We start from the raw sequence: 26,863 nt of genomic DNA, 5'->3' as shown, positions 1-26,863 counted from the left end.
TGGTAGGCATTATATGATGATGGGAATAAATGACTAAGTCACATATATTCCTATACTTAGCTAACTTTATTTTGTGATATAGTAGGAACTTACAATACTGATATTTTCTGCATTTGACTTAGCAAGGACAACTTCAGGAGTGTCAACAATACTCGTATACTTAAGGTCCTTCACATTTGTCCGGTAGACACTGTCACACAAAATCTCCTGGGCATTCTTGACTCTCAATAGCTCAGGGGAACCTTCTGGCATCCAGCCAATACCACGCAACCACTCCAAGTCAGCCTTATAGATGGCCTAAGACAGAATAAGAAAGAACAAGTTGTCTCCCCTTATTGTATTTGAAATATCTAAGCAATGATAAAGCCTGATACCATGGAAAAAATGCTTTTTGTTATGAACAAAAATGATTCTTTTTTTGAGTCTAATTTGGGATGTTTAGGAGCTTTCACTGTTAGAAATAACAGTAAGCTTAATTGGAAAGGTTTTTTTTGAGATGTTCCAATAATTACCATGTATACTGGATGGATTTCTAGAGTAGCACTGTTTGGTTATAACTACAGAGAAACAACCATTTGAAGAGGCTTTCCTCAGTATGACAATTCTTGCTTACAACTGAGTTCACAAAAAGTTTAGGTTACCAATAGAGTACTAGGAATTGTTTGCTTAAACTGATGCCTTTTTAAAAAGAAAAGATAATATTTCTTAGTTATTAATATCCTCCCACTTTAAATTACTTTATATCTGCTCATGTGTATATATCAACTCCTCAGGGGCAGATAGTGTTCAATTTTTGTCTTGATATCCCCAGTGGATATTATGGTCTTTACATTTAATAAATTCTTATTGAAGGAACAAATAATGAATAAATGTTGCATTGAAAATTGATGTATAATTTCTTACTGAACCATGTTGTTTCCCAGATGATGATGATCAAACAATATTAGATGATATCATATAGGATACTGGTTTTAAAAAGCCCATTATTTTGTATTCGCTTATAGTCATTAATAGGATGTAGAAAAAATGAAATAAGGCAACAGTGAAAGAAAGGTTATGCCTTAGAAAGGACAAATAGTTTTTTTTAATTGTTTGTGTATTCATGGTCTTATATGTTCATAATCCTCATTCTTCAAAAAGACAATTCTCAAGAATACTGATCATGTCTTCTGCTTTTCTATGGTTCTTCAGGGACACAACTGATATATATTCAGTAATGACTTAGCAAGAACCATCCATCACAGAATCTTACAATTTTAGAATTAGAATTAGTGGCTGTCTAGAGCAACATCTACCTGAGAAAAGAATCACATTTTACAAAAACCCTTTAAGGCGGTCTTCCAGCTTCTGCTTGAAGGTCTAACTCATATGGGTGTTGGGAAGAAAGCAGTTTGTAATCCTTAAGTCACCATAGTGAATGTGAGTTATTACTGTACTATTTAATTTTGAAATGCATCAAGAAAAATGATTGATTTTTTCTGTTGGTTCTAATGAGAGGGAATCTATTCCTTCCTGGGGAAGCCGTTCCTACTCACAAATAAATTATTTGGAAGCCTTTCTTGACATTAAATATAAATTTGTCTTGCTGCAATTCCATCCATTATTCTTGTTATTACTTCCTAGGCCTTAACAGAACAAATATAATCTAGTATTAATTATATAGAAGTTTGAGAGAGTGAAGTTTAGAACAAATAAGAAAACAATAATGTGCCTAATGAATACTAAATTCACAAAAATCATTATTGCCAAGAGATGGCACGTGATAAAAATATAATTAGACCTTGAAAAGACTTCTATAATTTAACATGACTAAATCATGAATAAGAGGAACTTCAATATTTGGGGATTATATACATTTGATTTTATTTATCATCTTAACCTGCTATTTTATTTTTATATCTGATATTTTCTTCTAAGTAATATTTTGTGAGAAGACCAAATGTTTGCACATAAGTAAACTTATACATAAGATTTTTAAAATGTATCAGGCTACAGTGAAATTGCCATGCCATATTTATCCATGGTACCCATTTCATGGATAAATAGATATATAAAGGTGAAATTTCACTAGTAAAAATAAAGTTTTTGAATTAGTCATGTCACTATCTGAAATTCTAATATTGTCCTTGATCCTCATCACTGAACAGGTTAGGAATAGAAGATAATTTTGGGTTAAAGAGGACAATTAATAAATTGATAAAAGACTGAGAAGAAAATTGTGAAATTCTTCTATAGACTGAGTTTTCTTGTATTATTATAATATTCCTCATACCTCTATGCAAGTTTTAAGGATCAAGAACTTCACTGGACCTAAATTAAACCTGGATCTTTTAATTATCCCAATGGTACTATTTAAGAGATTCATATACTTACATCACTTTGCAGGTCATAAGCCTTCCTGGCTTGGATCACATCATTTTGATCAGGGAAGCATGACCAGTGGTGGAGGTACTGACGATAATCCACATCACTCACTAATGCCTGACCCTCTTTGGCAGCACTGATGGACACCATGTTCACTGGGATAGAGATCTTGGCCTTGTTATCATTGTAGGCCTTCTTATACAGTCTGTCATTCTGCATTTTCAGCACTTGAGCAGCCCAAGAAAGCTTGGGGTCTTCCTTTACGGTGCGACATCCAATGTAATGGCCTTTCTGTTGCTCATAAGCAGATTTGTAGAGATACTGGTAGGCACAAAGCAAAAAAAAAAAAGAAGTTATTTTTCAACAAATCTTGTCACTGCTAGGAAGGTTTTTCAATGATCCCCATTCTACTCTAATCAATCCTTTCCTATGTCAACTTTATACTTTAACATTAATTGATTTTTTTACTTTGTCATTTCTATCATATAAACTATATATTTGTTATAATTTTTATCCAGTATATATATTATAATTTTTATCATATATATAAATTATGTATGAAAGACAAAACCATAGGATTTGAAGATTAGGAGGTACCTTAGTGGACATACACTCCAACCCAAGAACAAAAAGTATTTCCAGTGTAATATACCCACCAAGTGGTCATCTAGTCTCTTTTTAATGACTTCCAAAGAAAGAGAATCCACCACCTTTAGAAGCAGTATATTCAACTTTTGGACAGTTCTAATATTTTTTAAAATGATTTTGAATCTTCACCGTCTGAATTCTAAGACAGAAAAGCAGTAAGGGCTAGGCAGCTGGGGTTAAGTGACTTTCCCAAGATTACATAGCTAGGAATATCTGAGGTCAGATTTGAATCCGGTTCATCCTGATACTCTATCTATTTGTGCTACCTAGCTGCCCCAAGAGCTCTAATTGTTAGAAACTCTTTTCTGATCTCAAGCTGACTTTTCCTTAAAATATTTGAATACATCTGTCATGTTCATCCAAATCTTTTTTCTTTCCAGGTTAAACATGCCCATTTCCTTCAATTGATTCTCTAGAAGTATATTTTGCCTTCGATAACTGGATAAACTCATGGTGCAATGAGTTCACATCACTGTGCCAAGTAGGAAATTCTTTTTTTTAGGCATATGTTGGACTACATGACCACTAAAATCCCTGCCAACACTGAAATTCCACAATTCTGTCTCAGCTCCAACACTTTCTAGTTGTGTGAATAGGGGCAGTCTAAAACTCAGCTTCTCCATCTGTAAAGTGGAGGTAAAATTTATCAAATCACCGAACTCATATGGGTGTTGGGAAGAAAGTGATTATTAACCCTTAAATTACTATAATAAATATAAATGGTTGTTTTACTGCTCAAGATTTTCCTCAAGAAAAAGGACTGGTTTTTCTCTGGGCTTTAATTGTGGTTCTCTTTCTCCACATTATGGTTTTTAATGTAGCGCTCCACACCCAACAGGCATCCAGTAAATACTTACTAATTAATTGGCATCGAAAAGACACTTGAAAAATAAATGACTACACCTAAATATGATAACAAATGGAAGTTGGACTAAAATTGCAATATGGTCCGTAAGTTAAATTACTTGGAAGACTTGTTGGTTGTGGGACTGAAGACAATGTACTAAAAAACAGTGGAAAGTCTGTCTATAATTCATTTTATTTGCTCTTCCAAAGGCATCAAATAGGACATCAAATAGGTTCACTGATAAAATTTTGGATTTCTTCCTGGAAAAGGATGGGCAAATTCATATCCAGAAGTGAAAAGGAAAAAGGTTGAGTTTTACCTCACTAGCAATATCTCTTGAAGCCTTGGCATGCTGAATTCCAATGGCATCTGCTCGTATGTCATAACCCTTCATCTTGACATCTTCCCAAGCTTGTTGATATTGTTTCTAAAAACAGAAATCATCATGCCACAATCAGTTTGCAGAAAACATTTGTAGCCAGTATTTACTAAGAAAAACTCAAGGAAATAAGGAAACTGGTAATATATTGCAAAGTAATTGTGCCTGAAGATTTATTAGTGGTTAGGCTTTGATTTGAACTTGAGTTATAACACAGTTGATGATACAAAGTAAGTCACCTGACAAAAGGGGGCTACTTCATTTTATTTTATTTGGATTTTAATAAGCCTACCAAAGAAAAAGAACATTTGCATATATTAAGTACAACAAAAAACTTTATGAGGTTGCTTATCTCTATTACATACAGCTTGCTTAAAAAATTAAGTCTTAATTGCTATCTTTTGTTTTGACGTTTTCTAAATTTTCTTCTGTATCTTTTGCCTCTATCTTTCTTAAGAGAGCTTGCTTAAAAATGTGATAAACTCAACATGTTACTTTCAATGCTATCCTGTTGTTTGTCTCCTTTTTGACCTTCCTTCGGTATTGTCCTGTGCATTACACAAATGTTTCAATGACAAAAAAGGGTTCCTTTAAAGAATGGAAATTTAAGAAAGCTTAAATTAAATGGGAAAAAGTAAAAAAATGGACATGAAACCATTTTCAACGAGAACTTTTTGTTCTCCCCATATTGAAATTTTGGATTATAATTCTAATATTTATAATAAAAAGATGTTAAAATGCAGCATTTTGCCTCCAGAGGTAATGATGATAGCCCATTTAAAGACTGACTTTTCTGAAGACCTTGCATTTGATCTCTGAATTTTATTCCCAAGGCTGCTATACTATAGAAAAATATTAGCCTTAAAGGGCAGGAATAGAAAAATAGTTGTGAAAATGTCAGGTGTCAGATATTATTGAGAATATTTAGATGGAAAAAGACATCACAGTAGCAGATATCATACACATATGTTACTATAGGGAGAAGATAGTTTTTATTTTTGTATCTTACATTGCTTATCTGCATGGCATTGATCTTTGATTGCAGCATCACAGGAGTATCAGCAGGGATGTTCACATTTGCCTTTTCTTTATCCCAAGCATCTCGATATAATGGCTGGCAGGATATAAACCAAAGGAATTATATTACAAATATATTCTATAATACCACAAAGGAGTCTAGAAGTATATTTTTTAAAAAATTGCCAATGGGCATGTCCAGACATAAAGACAGGCCATCATTATTTAATCTTATTATTATCTTAATAATTTTGTTACTTTATTGATAAATATGATGCTTTTCCTTTTTTGTAAAAATCTATGCTTTGCAGTACTAAAAAGTTATATGAGGAAAAATAATTTAAAGACACATTTTTTAAGGTGGGAAGGGCTTTTTGAGGTCATATAACTTCAACTCATTTTATTTATTAGATATGAGAAAAACAAAGTGCAGAGAAGCTAAATAATTTGCCCAGGGTCCCACAGGTATGAGTGGCAGTACTGGATCTGAACCCAGATTCTTTGCCTTTCTTCTAGCATTCTTCCCTTTGTACTAGCATTCTTTCCATTGTACCACAAATGACCCATCAATTTTGTAATCCAGAGAGCATGAGCTGAGTGTGCCTAGATGTGCCCACACATTCAGCCCCTATCCTATGAACATAAAAAATCTGAGAATACTCATATTACCATTCTGAAATTTTCCTTTAACTCATTTGATATCTTATCTTTGGATGGATAGAAATGTATAACTGCCATTTTTATGAGCCATTCCCTGGCCAAAACTATTTATCAGAACCTGCAAAATGTTCAATTAAGTCTGAAAATGTCCCTTGTACTCATGTTTACCAAATCTATAAATGTCAACAAGCTTTCCTTTGTTAACAAATTCAAAGCGGAGTTTATACATTGATTGAGAATAATAGATATCAAAATTTATGTGTATGTCTGCAAATTACTGTTGATTGTGCAAGCATTTTAAAATACCTGTTTCATTCAACTGAAAAGACTGGCATTATAGAATGTATTTATGGATCTCTTTACAATGGATTGCCTTCAAAGGGCTGGAAATGAAGGCTTGCTCAATGGGCCATAGGTTTAATCACTGTAATGCTGTGCCCATCTCACCTCACTGATTTGCAGAGCATTGGTTTTTGCCAGGACAACTTCAGGGGTGTCCACGATGCTTGTGAATTTGAGAGCTTCAGGTCTTGTACGGTAGAGTCTTTCATTCACTAGCTCTTGGGCATTCTTTACTCTGTTCACTTCCACAGAATCTTGCGGCAACCATCCAATACCCTTCAACCATTCCAGGTCTGATTTGTATACATTCTAAAGTAGACAATTGAAGCACAGACAAAGAAGAGTTAAATCTGAAGGCAAGAGTTTTATGTCCTTGATCTACAGGCAACCTGTTAATTAACCTGATTGCATTTTATCTCCTCCATTAGAGCCAAAGCATTATTTGGTTTTCAGTCAACGTTGAATTTTATATTCCAATACATATTATACTCCTAAGAAAAATGACTAGGGCATTCATAAGGCTGGTAGCAAGGACTCAAAAGCAGTTTACTGGTAAGCAGTAACAGTAAATTATGTAAATAGTAAATAGTTAATTATGTTGGTTTGGTTATTTTACTAGTATGGACTTTGTTACTTATTAAAGATTTGCCTTTGGAATGGCAGTGGGAAATTTGGAAGACAAAGCTGATAGATTTCCTGTAAAACTAGACATATTTGGTTTCTTTTTAAAACTAGATTTTCTAACACCTACAATTAATTTTAAAAATTGGATTGCGGAGATCCGCTTGTCATTCTATATAACTTCATAGATAGTCCAGATATAGGATGAGAAAAATGGCTGAGAAAAATTGAATAAGATCTAATAAAATACAGAGTAAATAGGATAGAAAGGATTTACAAACAGAATCTGTGGATTCCTGAAGCCATATTAGGTTTGTTAAGGTATCAATGTTAATCTTCTCATCAGGAAACACTGACTTTGAAAACACTGCCTGAGAATAAAATGATTTATATACTTACGTCACTCTGAAGTTCATAGGCTTTCTTAGCCTGGATCACATCATTCTGGTCTGGAAGACACGTCCATTGGTGCAGGTAATTGCGGTAATCCACATCGCTAACCAGGACCTGGCATTTCTTGGCCTGAACAATCGCCATCATGTCCAATGGAGTATTATAGTGGGCCTTGGACTTCTCATAAGCTTTCTTATACTCCCTGTCACTCTGGATCTTGGCAGCATGGATAGACCACACTAACTTGGGGTCATCTTGCAGGCTGCGGAAACCCACGTGGTGGCCCAGCTGTTTCCGATAACCTTCTTTATACTTGTACTAGATTAGTGAAGAATCAGACAAATATACAATACAAAAATAATTACCCTAGGATCTTTTGCTATAAATACATCTAAAAATACCTTCCTAAAAATTTAAAATACCTTTTGTATAAACTGGGTCAATGTTCATAGTATTTTTTTCATCATAAACAAACTTAAATTTCTTAAGGGATATAAGCATGAAGCAGTATGATAAGGAGAGGAGGGACATAAGATAGTGAATAGGGGAAGGAAATATATGGCACATATTAAAGTGGTACACATGACAAGTGAGGAATGCATATGCTAGGTAGAAGATATTTGCTAGGGTGAAATAGAAAAGGAAGCTGATGGAGTAATAATTTGAACTTTAAGCCTGTAGTGAAGAATTTCCTTTTAGGAATCAACTCCTCTCTGGATTTCAAGAAGAGAAATGACATTCTAGAAAGATAACTAGAGGAAGGTAATCCTCACTTATATTATACATGTTAAATTGAACAAAGGAAAAGACTAGAAACTGAGAAGGAGTACCCTGTAGTAGTCCCTATGAAGTCAGGAGTGAGAAAGACTGTTGGGGGGAGAATCTCTAGAACATACTGGTACACTGAGGAGGATAAAAAAAAGGGATAGTATAAATCAAAGTCATAGCTATGTGTTAGGTTAAGGTAGAGAAATATAACTTGTATTCTCATCCTGCTTTTCTTTTGCTCTTTTTTTTGGTTAAAACATGACTTTAACGGAATCTTGATGAAACATGTGAGGCCTCCTTATTGCCATGGGCTGGATACAGCCTAAGAACAGACTGAACCACTTGTTCAGTGAGTACTGGAAGCTGATCTGACTCCTCTCCATCCCCAATCCATTGCTTCAAGGTATTATCTGAAGGTTTCAAGAATATATACAAAAACAGCCTGAAAGAGCCAATAGTGGCTAGAGTTCTGGGCTAGAGTTGAGGGAAGGAGACAAAGGGTTGGGAAGAGAGAAGGTGATCTGGGGCAGGAGAACTAAATAGAGTCCGTGGTACTATGTTTTCTTTGCTATCACATTTCTGTTGTCTGGACATTACCTACTTGTTGACAGTGATCCAAGGGGACCACCTAACTTTTCTTTAATAAATGGATGCAAATTGTGGGGTTTGAATAATAAGTTGTTGTAGCCATCATTTAAAATTTTTAGTTACTGTTAGATAAACTTTAACATTTCTAGAATTGTTATAGTTGAGCCACCAGAAGTGTGGTGTTAAATAATTGTCTAAATCAAGGATTCATAACCTGTTTCTGTCATGTCTGATGAAATCTACAGATTTCTCTTCAGAATAATATTTTTAAATGCATAAAGACAAATAGGGTGATAAAGGAAATCAGTTGTCATGAAATAAAGTTACCAAAGTATTTTTTAAAAATAACAAATCCAATGATTTTTCTTTAAGAACTCCTGATAAATGATCAAACCTTTACTGAGTTAGAAGCTTTTCACCAAAACTATCCCTTAGGGTTTATTTTGTTTTGTTTTTGTTTATGATAAACACAGAACACAGAAATAATATGGAAAAGATACCAACTGTGACATTTTTATGTTTCCATTAGTTCCTAATTGTTTTCCCCAAACTGAGGACACTCCATGGCACTATTTCTGATTCAAAACACTTATGAGGAGTTAACAAATAATCAACATTAACACAGTTTGCCAATCTGCTTTCAGTTATCATGAGTTTTCATTGTCTCATCTTAGAATCAACCCATTAATTGTTTTTTCTTTAAGTTCAAAACAAAATGAAACTTTTAGAGAGGGAAAAAAACAAATCTTTAAAAATTAGCTGATCTCATTTCAAACATTTTAATGGAATTGAGCAGCAGCTCAACTGAAATGGGAAAAGAATTCAAACTGTACCTGGCTGGCAATGTCTCTGGCTGCCTTTGCCTGCTTGATCTCAATGGCTTCCTCATTTATGTCATAACCCTTCTGTTTGGCCTCATCCCAGGCTTGTTGGTATAGTTTCTGTTAAGGAAAGACAGAAATTGTTTTACAAGTAAAGACAATTCATTACACTTAGGTGGAACAAGCAAATTGAGCAAAATCTGGTTAGTCTTTGATATCTGAGCAAGTTTCTCTTTCAGTCTCTGCAAATATGCATGCACATCCATGATGCTTGTTGATATATGTTATGCTGAAATGTACATCTGAAAATAATTCGGGCTCTAAAAGAGAGAAGAACAAAATAAATGGCGAGGGCTATGCCCAAGATATAAAATAAAACTGTATGTTGTTTTTGCAATTCTTTCCAGAAAATAAAAGATTGGGAATTGAGGGTTGGTGAAAAGGGGAAAATAGGGTGAAGAGAAAGAGCTGTAGATTTCAAATGCTGTATTTAAAGTGCTATCTTGTGAAAGAGAGATTTGATTTTTCATTTTTTTAGCCCCAGGGGGCACAGCCAGGAATAACGGGTGGAAATTGCAAGGAGGGAAATACAGGCTTGAGGTCAGAAAAAGCTTTTTAACAATTCGAGATATCTAAAGGTAGACTGGGTTCCCAGGAGAGGCATGGCCTCCCTCTCCTTCAAGCTTTCTCTTAAACAAAAGCAGATTACCTACTTATTGGGCATATTGTAATGGGAATTCCTAGAAATAAGTTGAACTAAGTAATGGCTTTCTTGAATGTGGAGGAGGATGGACGGTGAAGGGAATCGAGAAGTAACAAGTAAAGATATAAAAAAAAATCCACTTTATGAAAGGAAAAAAAAGAAAAAAGTTGTACTACAATTCAAAAGACACATGATGAAAAATGCTACCCACCTGGAGAGAAAGAATTGATGGTGTCTGAATGTATATTGAAATGTACTGTTTTCCACTTTACTTTCTTTGTGGAGATTTTTATAAGTGCCTCTTTCCACAACATGACTAATATGAAAATATGTTTTGCATGATTGCACATATGTAAACCTATATCAAATTGCTTACTATCTTAGTGAGGGGAAAGAGGACAGAGAGATGGAGAGAATATGGAACTCAAAACTTTAGGAAAACAAATGATAAAAATTATTTTTACATGTAATTAGGAAGAAATAAAATATTATTAAAAAAATAAAAGATGTTGCACTAGATGGCTGCTGAGGTCCCCTCCAATTCTTCATTCTGTGATAGTGTGATGCTCTGCTGCCTCACCTTGATGTGGCAACAACTATATTTCTCTCTCCTTGATCCCATAGCACCGTATCTAACCAGGTGACAGGTGCTGAGTCTCTTGTGGGAAAAAGGAGATTGAATTTTTCCACAGAGTATTAGGGTCATTAATCCCAATTATCATATAGGGAAACTGAGTTTCAGATACAATACATAACTTTTCAAGTCTGAAAGAATTACCTCTGAAATCAGAAATAGGACTCTAGGATCATAGTACTTTCTTCAAGAATCTATTTATGTATCCAGATTGCCTCCTACTAGAGTTTTTTAAAATTTATATTATCCTTGATGTGTGTTTTTCCCTTTAATTTAGGAAATCTATCTATAATTATATTTATTCTGTACTGGAATTTCCTCAGTGTAAGACAACAACTGGTGTGGAAACTCCCTCCACTAATGCTAATATCTATTACTTACAGTCTTAGACAGTTGCTCACAGCACTGTTATATACCGAGTCACTATGTATCTTTAGATAGGCTTAAATTCAATTTTTCCTCATTCAAAAACTGTCCTTCTTTTTACTACTTCAGGTTGCTTCTCAGTGAAGGTGTTACTAAAGGGGAAAATACTGAATGTCATTAAAAGATGTCAAAAGTTCTACTTGGCTGATTTGGTAATTTCCTATATATTCAATAGGCCAATAGACATTGTGGCATGAAAGAACTGACATTTTATTTCTATGAATCTTACCTTGCTGATCTGCATGGCATTGAGTTGAGCCTGCAACATCACTGGTGTGTCAGAAGGAATGTTGATGTTTGTCTTATCTTTATTCCAGGCATCTTTATACAACCACTGATGAGAGAATAGAAATACTGTTACACCAATAGTTAGGGAATTTATTTCTAATTCCAGTAAAGTTAAGGACTTTATTTTAAAGACATAATTCTACTTTACATTTATATAATACTTTTCTACATATAATGTCTTTTAATGCAAGGATTATGCCTTTGTATCACTAGTGCCTGGCATGTGCACTGCCCAGAATGACTGCTTCATAATTTAATTTTAAATGTGAGGTTATTATAGCTATTTGATTTGTAGAAATGTTCAACATAATATAACAAGTACCTAGCACGTAGTAGGGACCTGGTAAAGATTTGTTGACAGTTTTTTAGGAAACAAGAAAATTTTTCATCCTACTAAAAAATCTGAAATACTTTCCAGTAGTGAAGGAAAAAAATGAGGTTTCTTTATGATTGTGCCAAGCTTTCACAAGTATGGAGCTTTTGTCTCATGGCCAGGAGGGAAAATTCTTGTGAAAACTAAAATAGTTCATATTTATATAGCTCTAAGACTTACAAAGTGTTTTTTCCTCAGAATAATCCAGAAGAGCAGCTAGTACAAGTGTATGTATGTGTGAATATGTATGTATATATATATATATGTATATGCATATATATATATATATGTTCCCATTTGACAGATGAGAAAGCTGAAGTTATTAAGGATTTACCAAAGATCATAGAACTAGTAAACATCCAAAGTAGGGCTAGAACTCTAGTCTAATATTTTTTCCCCTCTAAACCACATTATTACTATCATTCTTTCAGTGTATAGCCTCCTAGTTCAATCTAGGTAGCACTGTCTGAAAATAGGGAATATGAACTCTAAGGTGTTTCTTACCTCACTCATTTGCAGAGAATTGGCCTTGGCCAGTACCACTTCGGGGGTGTCAACAATATTCGTGAATTTCAGGGCTTCTGGTCGTGTCCGATATAGTCTCTCATTTATGAGGTCTTGGGCACCTTTCACTCTAGTCATCTCCACTGAACCTTGAGGCATCCAGCCAATGCCACGTATCCATTCCAGGTCAGCTTTGTATACATTCTACAAGTAAAATGTAACACTTTATGTTTTATCATGAGTTTTAGAAAAGAAAAACTTTACTATTATATAGCTTACATTTGGAGAGAGTTATAAGAATGAGAAAGGCTTTTCTTAGGAGGAAAATGCCTCTTCCCATGCCTTGCAATAAAGCTGCTTAGCACATAGGTTTTATATCAAATAAAGATAAAAAATGCCATTTGAACCTGTTCCAATCCCATGTTTACCAAACCCTAAGAAATAAAACTAAAGAACACATTACTTACATCGCTTTGTAGTTCATAGGCTTTCCTTGCTTGGATAACATCATTTTGATCTGGTAAACACGTCCAGTGGTGAAAATAGTTGCGATAATCAATATCACTGACCAGAGTCTGGCATTTTTTAGCTAGCAAGATGCCCAACATATCCACTGGACTACTGAACTTGGTCTTCCACTTCTGGAAATCTTTCTTGTATTCCCTTTCACTCTGAATCTTTCCTGCATGTATGGACCACATAATCTTGGGATCATCTTCCACACACTGGGCTCCGATGTGGTGACCCTTCTGTTTCTCATAAGCTTCTTTATATTTGTACTAGTAAACACCAGAAATCAGATTTTATAAATACTACCACATAGAGGAGAGGAACAGTGACTACAGTAGATAGTTTTGTCTGACTTTTTCTTTGTTACACAAGAGAGTTTTTGGAGGGTGGGATGCAATATTTAGGGGAATTATTCTAATATAAAAACAAAAAGACAATACATTTTTAAAAGAATAATATGAAACCCTGCTACAATGAAGCAGGCTTTGATAACTCATGACAAGAATAACAATAACAAAATTAAGGTAAATAACAATAATTTCATACTTTATTTTGGTTTGCCAACATTGTGACATTTTTGGATAAGGTAAATCTTAAATATCACAAAATAAAACAGTTACACTTTACATTTTTCTTACTAGAGAAATCTGTACTAAGTATCTGTTCCAAGACAGAAATCCATTCCCAGGCAGCTGGGATTAAATAATTTGCCCAGGGTCATATGTGGTAATCTTTCAAACCCATTTAAAAGCAATTTTAACTACTACTGTCAAAAAATGTCTTCTGTGTGTGTGTGAAAATATATTGATCCACAATATACTTATTTCTTTTTCCAATAGAAAGTACCAGGGGAAGACCAGAAAGTTAGGAAGTGGAGCTGTAAAACATATGGACTCCCAAGGAAGGTACCCTGTTGAACTATAGGAACATTTCATACTCTGGGATCTATGGAAATTCAGTTGAAAAGCACTCACATCACTGGCAATGTCTCTTGAAGCCTTGGCACTTTTGATTGGAATAGCATCAGCTTTGAAGTCATAATCTTTCATCTTTGACTCATCCCATCCTTTTGTATAAAGTTTCTAAGGCAAAGAACAATAAGCAAGATGAGCATAAGCAGCTTAGAAAAGTAAAAAGAAGCAAAGTGTTAAGATGAAATGGGTACATTGCATATCTTAATAAACAAAACAAAAACAGGATATGTCCTTACATGGCTGACATTAACAGAATTGCTCTTGGCCAGCATGATTTCAGGTGTGTCTGGCATCACATGGATGGAGGTCTTGTCAGCATCCCAAGCTTCTGTGTACAGATGCTGTGGGACCAAGAACAAATACTTATCTCAAAAACAAAGGAAAACACTTATCTTTTTTAATATTTTAAAAATCAGTAAAGCCACATCCACCCAAAGGTTTTCTTTTATAGACAAAAGTTCCATAAGTAATGTGAAATCATTAAAAAAATGTGAAATCATGATAGTTTCTATTTTGTTCATGCTGAGGATTTCCTTGCTCATGGATGCCTATATGGCCAGTGACCTCCCTTCAAATTAGAGCTCTGGGATCCTAGAGATCTAGGATTCCAAGATATATGAACAAATGAAAATTGCATTATGAAGCATGAAACAAGTTTCTGATCTTGATAATGTATCTATATAGGCTTCTTTCATATTCTTCTCTTATCTGATGATATGAAGCCAAAACATCTGCTGATTCAATAGCAAAAACAATTTCAGGTAAGGCATGTGAAGAATGCAAATGTGTGGATGGTGATCTGAATTTAGTCCAATTCAACTCAACAGATATTGATTATGTATCCTTAAGAAGAATAAAGAAGGTGCAGCTAAGTTGCTCAGTGGATAGAGAGCCAGATCTGGAGATGGGAGGTGGTGGGTTCAAATTTCAACTATGTGACACTGGGCAAGTCACTTAACCCCAATTGCTTAGCTCCTACTGTTGTACTTCCTTGGAACTAATATTTAGTATTGTTTGGTTTGGTAAGGGTTTGAAATAAAAGAATAAAGGAATAGCCTACTCTCCAGAAAGAAATAACAGAACTTTTGAGATAATAGGAGATAATATATTCTGTTATAAACAAGTAAAGGAGCCCTTTGTCACTCACTTTTAGGTTCAAATAATGAATTTTTTTTACATCTGCATAGTGGATTAATTCAAGTAATACATCTGAAATGACAGGGTGAACTGTTGCTGACATCAAACTTTCCTTTTCCCTGAACCCAGTTAAGATGAGAAATCAAGATTGTCACATAGCCCAATCTGGCTGGATAAAGAAATGTCATCTTGTTTAGCTCACACTATACAACAGGATATGTATAATTAATTATATGTGCATGTGATCATTTGATAATAGTCTCAGATCATTGCTGAATGATTCCTAGTAAATTATGTCTAGAAAGATCAATTCTCCTTCTGTCCTCTAAGAGATGAAATGTCAGAATGCAGGTTTTCATGCCCTCATGAAGAATGAGGTTAAAAATCTCACTCCTCTGAGACACAGAGGGCCAATGAGAAATGATCAAAAATGTTGAAGCTCAGAACTTGAGGGGACTTTAAGAACTTACAAACATAGTTCAACTCCCACATTTTGCAAATGTGGAAACAGACAGGAGATTCTGTGACTTACTCCAATATCATAAAACTAGTGTATAATAGTAATAATAATAGCTAACATTTGCACAATGTTTAATATGTGCTAAACCTTTTACAAAAATTATCTCATTTGATTCTTACAACAGTCCTGAGAGATGAATGCTATTGTTATACTCATTTTACAAATCAAGGAACTTTGTTAAGTTAAGGTTAAGACAGAGGTTAAGTGACTTGCTTAGGATCACACAGCTAATAAGTGTCTGAGGTCCAATTGGAACTAGGATATTCCTGACTGCAGGGCTCACTGCCATCTATCAACAGAGTCAGGACTCCTCACACTCAGCACAATTTTCTATTCATAGCAGCCTACTCTCTCCCAGCAGTCATTCATTGTACCAAATCAAATCCTTTCTAGTTTTTAAATAGTTTTTAAATAATATATTAATATTACATATAAATAAAATAAATTTATTTTGTTATTATTAATTTTTATTTATATTATTTAAATTATCTATTTTATATATAATCATAATCATAACTACATTTATTTATATATTTATATGTTTGTGTTAATTATATATAATTATATTAGAAATAATTATACATATAATTAACATTATAAATAATAATAATAATAGCCTACATTTGCCCAGTTATTCAGTCTTCTGATCAGTTTCTAATATATTCTCTCCTTTCATCCTCACAAACACCCATGAGAAGAGAGGACATGCATCATTACCCCCATTTAACAAAGATGGAAATTGAGTCTCAAAATGGCAAGTGATTTACCAAGTTCACAGAGACATGGAGACTAGGACCCAGGTGGGTCCTACTTAAATGTTATCTCCATTGCATTTCAGTAGTGTCCAACTCAAGTAGAAACTATACTACATCACAACCCCATCGCTGTAGACTGATTTAGAAAACCATACACGAACATTTTCTATGTTCTATTGTGTTTCATTTATATTGTTAAACATTTCCCAATTATATTTTAATCTGGTTGGGGCTGCATTTGGATGTGTTGAAGAGAAGCTGTGAGTTTGATATCTCCGCACAAAGCCATGCTATTCTCATACGTAGATCAACTACACAGTTCCATCAAGGAATGCACTGGAGGCTTAACAAAACTTCCTGCAACCATCTAACATTCCTGTGACTGAAGAATGGCAAATCGAGGCTGCAAGGGAAAACAAACAGATTGCCTTTCTGGACTGGGAGTAGACTCCTAGTTTCTCTCTCCCACTCATTCTATAGGAGGCACAGGGTGCTCACAGGTTTCCGAGGGGGGTTCATCAGGAAGTAGAGTGGTTGGGTGACTGGTCTTTTCCATATGTGGAGGGTGAATCAGGCTTCTTGTTTATGTTCTCTTTAAAGATACGTCTGGCTTTCACTTGTGAGATATGTCTGAAAAGCTGAGTACATCTCTAAGGCAGGTAAGAAAAGAGGCAGCGAGAAACCTACCTTGCTCATTGTCAGAGCGTTACTCTTTGCCAGGACAATTTCTGGAGTGTCCGTGATGCAAGTGAATTTAAGCTGATCGGCGGGTGTACGGTATTTCTTGTCACTTAAGATTTCCCCTGCTCTCTTGACCTTTTCAACCTCTATAGAACCAATGGGAACCCATCCAATACCTCTCATCCATTCCAGATCAGATTTGTAAATAGCCTGAAAAAGCAATGAAACTGAATTATTTCTGAAACATGGGTGATGATTTAAGAGTAAAATGCTAAGCAAATGCATTCATGTGCATTTATTCATAGTCATTGAGTATTGTTTATTCTGGTTGCAAATATATAAGTTTATGTAGTCAAATATCTTGTGTTGAGGTGGCTAATATCTGAGGCTTTTCAAAGGCAACTGAAACATCAATTCTCGAACATGCTCAATTCCAATTATGCAATACTATTTGGAAGAAAATTACTTTTTATCTCCTGAGGGAAAATGTTTATCTTCCAATTTGATTACACATAATCTCAACATTTCAAAATAACAATCTTAAAATTGCATAGTGCTTTAAGGCTAAAAATAATTAATGTTTGTTATCTTATCCAAGTCTTGAAGAAATCTAGAGACTTTGGTAGTATGGAAAGTACCACCTCCATTCTAGAGATGAGAAAACTGTGGTACAGAGAGAATAAATCATTTTTATTAGACTACAGAGCTAGTGAGTGGCGGAGAGAGGGTTTTGACCAAATCTTCCCATTCTAAGCCTAGCAAAGGAACTGGAAAAAATAATAGTTTCCAAAATTATATATTTCTAGGGATTAGCTGGTTCTCAGAGCCCTTGAGAATCTGTCTTAATAAGTTTCATTTTGAAATCTCAGCTAACTATATTTTGCCAATCCTTCACCATGTAGTTAGTAGTAAAAAAAAACATGCACTCTGCATCTGTTTCAAAATTGAAGTTTTTAACTTATTATACTCATTGTTGGTAGACATTTTGTATACTCACATCACTCTGTAGGTCATAGGCCTTGCGAGCCTGGATGACATCATTCTGGTCTGGTAGGCACATCCACTCATGCAGAGGATGCTTGTAGTCTATGTCACTGACCAAAGTCTGACACTTCTTGGCCAAAACAATCCCCAGCATGTCCACTGGGCTGCTGAACTTGGTCTTCCATTTCTCAAAGTCCTTTTTGTACTCCCTGTCACTCTGGATCTTCGCTGCATGTAGAGACCACATCATTTTGGGATCATCCTTTATGTCACGGGCTCCAATATGGTGGCCCAGCTGCTTACGATAGCCTTCTTTGTACTTGTACTGGAGGGGGCAAATGACATACACATTTATCTAATATGAATACATTTATAGAGAATTTCACAGTTTTTTGAAGTAGTTTCACATAATTTTATTTCCTTTTACTACACATTCTCTCTAGGCAATCTTGATGATTCTTATGGATTGAATTATCATTTTTATAGATTGTTCACAGATCAATAAATCCAGTCCTGGCCTTTTTCCTATAATTTGGTCCTGAATCACCAAATGAATATTGGGCATTTGAAAATGAACATCTCATGGAAATCTAGAGCTTAACATTATCTTCAACCCTGAATTTATCCCTCTTCATAAATTACTCTTTAGAGCACCACTATCCCTATAATTATTCAGGTTTGCAGATTTGGAGTCATTTTCTAGTATTCACTCTTAATCCCTTTATCTAGTTTCTTGCCAAGTTTTGTCCATTTTGCCTCAACAATTTTTTGCATCATCTCTACTCCACTCATAGTGCTACTACCCTAGTTGTTTTTTTTTCACCTTCATCACCTCTCACCTGGACTATTACCACATCTCTTAATTGATCAGCTTATATATAGTATTTATCCCACACTATTTTCAAACTTACAATCATATATCCCATGTCACTCTCCTGTTCAAGAATCTTCAGGGTTCCCTTTTTTTTTTAAAGGGAGATTTTTTTTAATAAACCCTTGTACTTCAGTGTATTGTCTCATAGGTGGAAGATTGGTAAGGGTGGGCAATGGGGGTCAAGTGACTTGCCCAGGGTCACACAGCTGGGAAGTGGCTGAGGCCGGGTTTGAACCTAGGACCTCCTGTCTCTAGGACTGACTCTCACTCCACTGAGCAACCCAGCTGCCCCCTGGGTTCCCTTTTGCTTCTAGGATGAAATTCAAACTCTTCCATTTGGTATTCAAAGCTTTTAGTAATCTGGTTCTAGTCTTTCTTTTCATTCTTATTACATGTGACCCCTTTTCATACAGTTTACATTCTACTGCCTACTAGATTGGTTTTCTACAGGACAATTAGCAGTCTTTCCTGTGTACACACTATGCTTGCAATGCCTCACCTCTATCTCTTAGAAAGCCAGATTCTTTCAAAGCTCATTTTGAGTGCCAATTTTGACACAGTTTTTCATGATCTCTTCAATTTCTTGTATTCTCCCTAAGTACATTGATTTTATTTTGTAATTCCTCATATGGGTATATCCATATTTCCAAATTAAAATATAGACCCTTTGAAAATAAGGTTGATTTTGGTTTCTGTCTGAGTAACCCTAGATTTTCTCACTACTTGGAACACAGTAGGAGCTCAATAAATGTTTGCTGAATTGAATTAACTACTCCTTTTGGGATTTATTTCTATGACACAGAAAAAAATTAGAATGATTATGAACACACCACTATTTTAGACTATATGTATACATATAAATATATGCATACATATATGTACACATAAACATACATGAACATTTCTTCTTTCACTGAGTAACAGGGAAACTATTAACAGTTTGCAATCACCTTATACTAGGTCAGTACAGAGTAGATATAATACAAGTTATAGACATTAAAAGTAGAGTCTGATATAAATAGGTGAAATACTAGCAAAACAAAACAAAAATTTTTCAGTGTCAACCAGCTGCAAGCCTATCCATTGAATAAACTTCTCTAGAGACTTTGAGAAATATTGACTTACATCACTAGCAATATCTCGAGATGCTTTAGCTGACTGAATTGGAATAGCATCCACACGTAGGTCATAACCTTCCTTCTTAGATTCCTCCAGGGCAAGTCGGTAGAGTTTCTGTAGAGAAAAAATTAATGGTAATCATTCTTTGACAAGAAACTCTGGTTTTCATAAGTATTTTTTTCCCATGGTAATTGCAATAAAAGTTCAATGAACTTAGGAAACAGTTTTGGGAGGAGGGCATGTGTCTTCCAAAGTCTCTAAGTTCTCTTGAGGAAAATGACAATCTTATAGTACCAACTGGTAAAATACTGGCATTATCACTGAACTATAATAAATGCACATTGAAAGAACACTCCAGTCTAGTATGTGATAGATATCTGGGATCTGATACCTATATGAGCCTGAAGGAAGTCTCTCATTTCTTTGATATTGTTTCTCTCTTAAGGATATATAATTCCTATAGTCTCTTCCCTTGCCACTCTTCATTCCCTCATCAACTTTCACATTTTGTGGCATTCTAACAGCTGATAATGTAAACAATTTTGGTCCTACCTTCTCGTCCCATGACTGAAAATAGGGAAAGATTTTTTTTTAACAGTTTGTTAATGTTAATGTTACCTACATCTCTGGTCCTATCAACCCATCATAAAAAAGTATGAAGATTCTATTAAGAAAAGCAATGATCATGTCCTGTCTATTTCTACTCCTATTCTTTCCTTTTTTGTTTTTTTTTAATTAAAATTTTTTGCAAAGCTTAAAATTGAGCATCAATAAAGCAACAATTTGCTTAGCAACTAATTCAAATTTAAAAGAATTCATTTCAATGCAAAGCATAAGCATTTTAACTGTTTTTAAATATTCACTTAGATTCTTTATCTTTTCATTCTCATTCCCTTTTCCTCTTATAGGGTTATAACCAAGTGCATGCCGAATTCTTTGGATTCAGCCTTTTTCTCTTTGTATTACTTTATAAGAGTCTTCTTCCATCCATTTTAAAGACTACTCACCTGACTGTAGTTTATTTTGTTGAGTTTAGCAAGCATGATTTCTGGTGTGTCAGGCATGACATGGATTGTTTTCTTATCATTATCCCATGCCTCTGTATACAAACGCTATAAAAAAAGAAGAAAGGTTTATTTTCTAGACTGTAAACATTTGTTTGCCACAATCATCCTCTTTCTGTTTTGTGGGAGAAAATAAAATGGTGGAGGGGAGGAGGAATCTCCATTTTTTCCTACTCATTCAACACAAATTCTTTTCTTCTTAACTTAGATACCAAATAAAATAAGAATTTTCTTATACGTAGTAAAACAGAAACAAAAGGATCATGAGTGAAATTGGGCACCTGTATTATAAATACCTTACTTTTTGTTGAAAAGTAACTTTCATAGCTGTCCTAATTCTCCGTAACTCTTCCTAGCCTTCCTACTGTACATTAAAAAAGATGTTTTAATTACTCTTCTTTTTTCTTATTAGCATATCTCTATCCTGATCTTCCTACCACTCTACCCTCTGAAGTAGAAAGAAAAGAAAAATGGAGTCCTTAAACTGTATTATCAAGGAGAATAAATTGGTGATGTCAAAAAACATACCAATAGAAATTCTTACCCTTATAACTACACAACTGATTATTTCCCAAGGATGTTTTGTATAATACTTTCTTAGTTGGGAATTCTTTAGTGTTACCTGTAATGCAGTGGGTAAGAAACTAACTTGGGTTCAGATTTTTCCTTAGACACTAACTGTGTGATCTGGGGTAACTCCCTTTACCATTTTGTGCCTCTTTCCTCATCAATAAAATGAGGCCGTTGTACCTCATTATCATTAGGTTTGTCAGATTCTAAAATGTTTTAGTGAAGTTACAATGTGTTGATAAATATATAGCATTCTTACCATTAATTTCATTTTTCAAATTTGTCATTCATATTACTAAAGAACAGTATAATAGCAGTCATTTTCAGAGGTGGTTAATGTGAACCTTATTACAGGCATGGTCTTAAAAATGAAATCATGGCTTTGGTGACCATATTTTTTGGATCAAAAATAAGGACATGTGGTTTGACAGAGAGTATTCTTTAGTGTTAAAAGTATACTTTATATCCCTGAAATACAAATTATCTTGGCTACTCCAGGCTCTATGGTACTTATAGTCATACTTCAAAATTTTTATTTGTTATTGATACATTTTTACGCTTAATAACCAGAAGCTCTGATCATTGGTCTAAAGATAAGGACTCACCTTATTCATATTTATAGCATTATTCTTTGCTAGCACCTGTTCCAGAGAGTCTGTTATACTAGTAAACTTCAGTTTGTCTGGAGGTTGACGGTAGATATTATCACTCAAGATCTCTGTAGCCCTCTTGGCTTTAAGAACCTCTAGAGACCCTATTGGGACCCAGCCGATGCCTTTCATCCATTCAAGGTCAGACTTATACAAATTCTGTAAATGAACAAATAGAGACAAAATGTGTTAATGCACATTTAAGATTGGTACTTCACCATTCACCAGAGATAGGTAAAAATGTCTAGTTTTTAAATCCTATAAATCAAGTGGCTCATTTATTGAACATTTCTATGTATACACATCACGCCATAGAGGTGATTCTGGGGTCTTGGAGACTATATTAGCATATCATGAAAACAGGTAGATTCCCATCAAACTTGAAAGACTTAAAGTATTGTCCCAACAATGTCATAGGGTATGTCACTTACCTGAATACCAGGCTAATTAGGTTTGGACAGGCTCATTTGCAGACTGGTCGCCAAATCATGGTTATTTTTGGTCATGACAACTCATTAAAATATTAAAATTCATTAAAAATGCCTTAGTAATGGCTAAGGGACAGAAGGGTTACAATCTGCACTGGTAGAGAAAATGTCCACATTAATGAAAATCCCTAATTGTCCGTTTTGTAAACAGAAATTCTGGGGCTCTACATTGATGGATACATACATCTATTCCTCATATAAAGCATGCTTGTAATATGAGCTAAATTTTAAAAAGCATAATCTGATAACTATATTTCTTACTAGAGTGTACTTGAGCCAGCTCATAACAGAGAGTTGATTGTTAAATTTTCAATGTAAGAATTTGCCCCTTGAAAATCAACAAATACTACAAATTAGGGCTGTTCTTTTGATTGTCTAGACTTCAGAAAGTAACATAGATAACAATAACATAGATTAAACTTGAGAGTGCATCAAAGGCTCCTTTTTCAAAAATCTGGTTACTAAATTTTATGAATAAATTCCTGCTTTCATATGTGGATTTTTTGAATGAGACTGAATTAGAAAGGATCCAAATGTTTTAAGTAACTTTTGGGAACAAATTTGAACCAAATGAAGTCAGTCTATCATATATCCAATGCATGATGAAATTCAAATTCACTTTCATCAAAGTGGTTTCCCCGGGCATTTTCCAGTCATGGTTTTTGAACATATTCTATCAAGATGAGATACTCACATCACTCTGTAGGTCATAGGCTTTGCGAGCTTGAATGATGTCATTCTGGTCTGGCAGGCAGGTCCATTCATGCAGAGGATGCTTATAATCCACATCACTGACCAACGTCTGGCACTTCTTGGCCAACACAATGCCGAGCATGTCTACTGGGCTGCTGTACCTTGTCTTGTATTTCTCAAATTCTTTCTTATACTCCCGGTCACTCTGCACTTTGGCTATATGTAGGGACCACATCATCTTGGGGTCATCATGTACAGCTCGGGCGCCAATGTGGTGACCAAGTTGCTTGCGATAAGCTTCTTTGTATTTGTACTGAAGGAGACAAAACAGAAAAGAAGTGATAAGTTAGATCACATTCCTCAGACACTTACTAGCTCTGTGACTAGGTGTAAGTCACTTAAACTTTGTCTGTCTCAGTTTTCTGATATGCAAAATGGGGCTAATAATATCATTTGCTGTGAAAAAAAGACATTATTTGAAAAGTACATTGCAGACCCTAAAGCATTCTAGAAATGCTAATTTTTTGTTGTTTATATTCTTATTGAGGCAGCTAGATGACTGGAGTCAGGAAGACCTGAGACCAAATCTGACCTTAGATACTTATTAGCTGTGTGACCCTGGGCAAGTCACTTAACCTCTGTTTGCCTTAATCCATTGGAAAAAGATATGATTAAATGACTGAACAGTGACAAAAATTGCTATTATTCTAGTTGGACCTATTAATAGTTTTTTTCTATTAAAATATCATGAATTTATTTATTTAAAATAATTTTAAGTTAAAATTTAAAAATGAGATAAATTAATATAAAAACATATTTATTCTGTATTATTCTATATTATCACATAATATATAATTATTATTTATATATAAATAAAAATACATTAAAATGAAATACATGAAAAAATAAATGAAAAAATAAATAAAACTAAAAGAATTTAATTTATGATTATAACAGAAAGCAGGTATATATTTACTCTCTATGTCCATTCAAGTAAAATGATTTGTTGCTTCTGACAGTGCCACAGAACAACTTTGTGATATTGCCTTATATTGCTGCACTTAAGAATTATGTGGTAGAAAAGTTTTCAGAGAGTATACATAGTAAGGGACAGCTCAATTATAGGATAATCTAGGTCAAATTTTTCTTATATTACCTTGAAAAGGTCACTTTATGGGAGCAGCTGGGTGACTCAGTGGATTGAGAGCCAGGCCTAGACATGGGAGGTCCTAGATTCAAATCTGGCCTCAGACATTTCCTAGATTTGTGACCCTGGGCAAGTCATTTAATCCCCATAGCCTAGCCATGGTCGTCTGCCTTGGAACTAATACACAGTATTAATTCCAAGACAACGGGTTAAGGGTTTAACAAAAAAAAAAAGAAAGTCACTTTACTATTTCAGACCCAAGTTTCCTCATCTATAAAATGAGAGGTTGGATTAAATTGGTTGTAAGATCCTTTATAATACTAAATGTCTTCTTATTATCCTATTAATGTATTCTGATTTGAAATCTATGGTCACAAATTCATGAAAATTTATTCATTCATTTTCAAATTGATCATCCTAACTGAGAAAAGTGAATATACAATAATACTTCAGAATAATCATCTAAATAAAGTTGGGCTCGCAGGGGGTGATCAGCAATCTATTTATGCCTTATTGAATCCTTTTCCCTTTGCCTCCACACATGTTCTAAATCTTCATTCTCAAGACCCTTATTTCACCTTCCACCCGCTACCTTCTCAGCTGATGATTTCATCTCCTAATTTACCAAGAGGATAGAAGTTCTCTAAACCATCTTCCTTTCAACTTTCCTTTCAACTTCAAAACTCAAGACGTCACTCATCATTTCTTTCATGGAGGAAAAGGTAGATCTAATGATTGACTATCTTTTCATCCTTTTTCTTAATCTCTTTCCCTCTTCTTATTTCAAGGAATTTGTTTAATTGGTCATCCTGTTCATTTGAATTGTTATTCTTTCTCTGTCCACTAGCCCCTTTCCCTCTGTCTACAAACACAAGTGAACACACATACACTTGCATTTGTATACACTCCTTCTCTAACTTACACTACTTGCCCATGATCAGCACTGTTAGATTTCTAGAGTGAGCATTCCATGCACATAGTTTCTATTTCCTCACCATCTACTCATTTCTCAATCCCTTGCAATTTATTCTTTGTCCCAATCTCTCTACTAGAATTTGTTTCTTAAAGGCTATTAATGACCCAAGGCCCAAATCCAGTGGCCTTTTTCATGGCTTTCTTGCTTCTTTAACTTAAAGCTTATAATAATTGACTATACTTTTCTCCTTGATACACTCTATTCTTTTGGTTTCATTTTCACTTGATTTTTCTGTCTCAGATGACTCCTTTCACATACTTTATGCTCTAGCTAGACCAGATTACTTCTCATTCCTTGCATATATCTTGTGGCCACTTACCACATGGAGCCTAATATCATGTCTACCTGTGGGCTTCCCATCAACCCTTCCAATCCCAGCTCCAGTTTTACTTTTTTAAGGTACTTTCAATGATACCACTATGAACAGGAGTTGATTTCTGCCTTGTCTGATTTCTTAGTACTTTTTATTCTTGTATACTTATCATATACTAATTTGTTTCATATCCATTTATATCCATGCCTTCTCACCTCCACTAGATTATGAACTATCTGTTAGCACAGATCATGTCTTATTTTCCTCTGTTTCTTAGATAATAGTTAGAACAGTGCATTGCACATAAAGGTGTTAAGTGATATTGGATGATTATTGAATAAAACTTGCCAAGAGATCATGTATTCTTAGAGCAGGAAAGCATTATCTCTATGAGGAGACATTTTTGCACACTTCTTAATTCCTTTAATACTTGGGGATGCCCCTGTTAAACATATTTTTCTGCCTTAGATATGCTTCTTCCCTAAATCTTCCTCAAGAAGAAACTTTTACATGCCTCTTAAATATAATAGTAACATTTTTTTCATGAAGAAATTTTATTTTTACTGCAAAAAGTGCTGGGATACCAATCCAGAGATCCAATTTTTAGAACCAGTTCAGTATTAATTTATTATGTTACTATGGTGGCGGTAGTGGAGAGCAAGTGGAGAGATACCTTAGCATTCTAAAGCTCCTTTTTTTTAAACTATAAAAAGGATTGACTGACTATTCTCTTCTGAAGCTCTAAAATTCCATTATTCTCTTTTCAGATAACTTTCAGTATTTTTTGAAATAATAATGCTTAATGTTATAGTACCAAATGTCAAAACCTAATTGTCCTTACATCACTAGCAATGTCCCGGGATGCTTTGGCAGCAACAATTGGAATAGCATCACTTCTCAAGTCATAACCTTCTTTCTTTGCTTCTTCCATAGCATGACGATATAGACTCTGAAGAAAGAAAGAATAATTTGTTTGCATATTAAAAATGCTATAATTTTGTCAAAAAATATATCATTTGGATAAAAAACTAG

At 34.5% G+C, this 26,863-nt stretch overlaps 1 protein-coding gene across 1 annotated transcript in view; it reads right to left on the bottom strand.

The window, feature by feature from the left end:
• The window catches only part of NEB (nebulin), a 235,194-nt gene that overhangs the window by 89,310 nt on the left and 119,021 nt on the right, over window positions 1-26,863 (bottom strand). Inside the window, exons 68-78 of the mRNA XM_044669878.1 lie at window positions 26,673-26,780; window positions 23,397-23,708; window positions 22,170-22,373; window positions 20,938-21,042; window positions 19,937-20,044; window positions 17,951-18,262; window positions 16,960-17,163; window positions 14,097-14,201; window positions 13,861-13,968; window positions 12,844-13,155; window positions 94-297 (exon numbers count right to left, since the gene is read on the bottom strand). Of these exons, the coding sequence (XP_044525813.1) occupies window positions 94-297; window positions 12,844-13,155; window positions 13,861-13,968; window positions 14,097-14,201; window positions 16,960-17,163; window positions 17,951-18,262; window positions 19,937-20,044; window positions 20,938-21,042; window positions 22,170-22,373; window positions 23,397-23,708; window positions 26,673-26,780 (2,082 nt within the window). The remainder of the gene's footprint in view (window positions 1-93; window positions 298-12,843; window positions 13,156-13,860; window positions 13,969-14,096; window positions 14,202-16,959; window positions 17,164-17,950; window positions 18,263-19,936; window positions 20,045-20,937; window positions 21,043-22,169; window positions 22,374-23,396; window positions 23,709-26,672; window positions 26,781-26,863) is intronic.

This window comes from Gracilinanus agilis, chromosome 3 (genome assembly GCF_016433145.1).
Source record: "Gracilinanus agilis isolate LMUSP501 chromosome 3, AgileGrace, whole genome shotgun sequence".
Taxonomy (NCBI): domain Eukaryota; kingdom Metazoa; phylum Chordata; class Mammalia; order Didelphimorphia; family Didelphidae; genus Gracilinanus; species Gracilinanus agilis.
The sequence above is the reverse complement of the archived record's forward strand: the minus strand, read 5'-3'. Positions and strand labels throughout refer to the sequence as shown.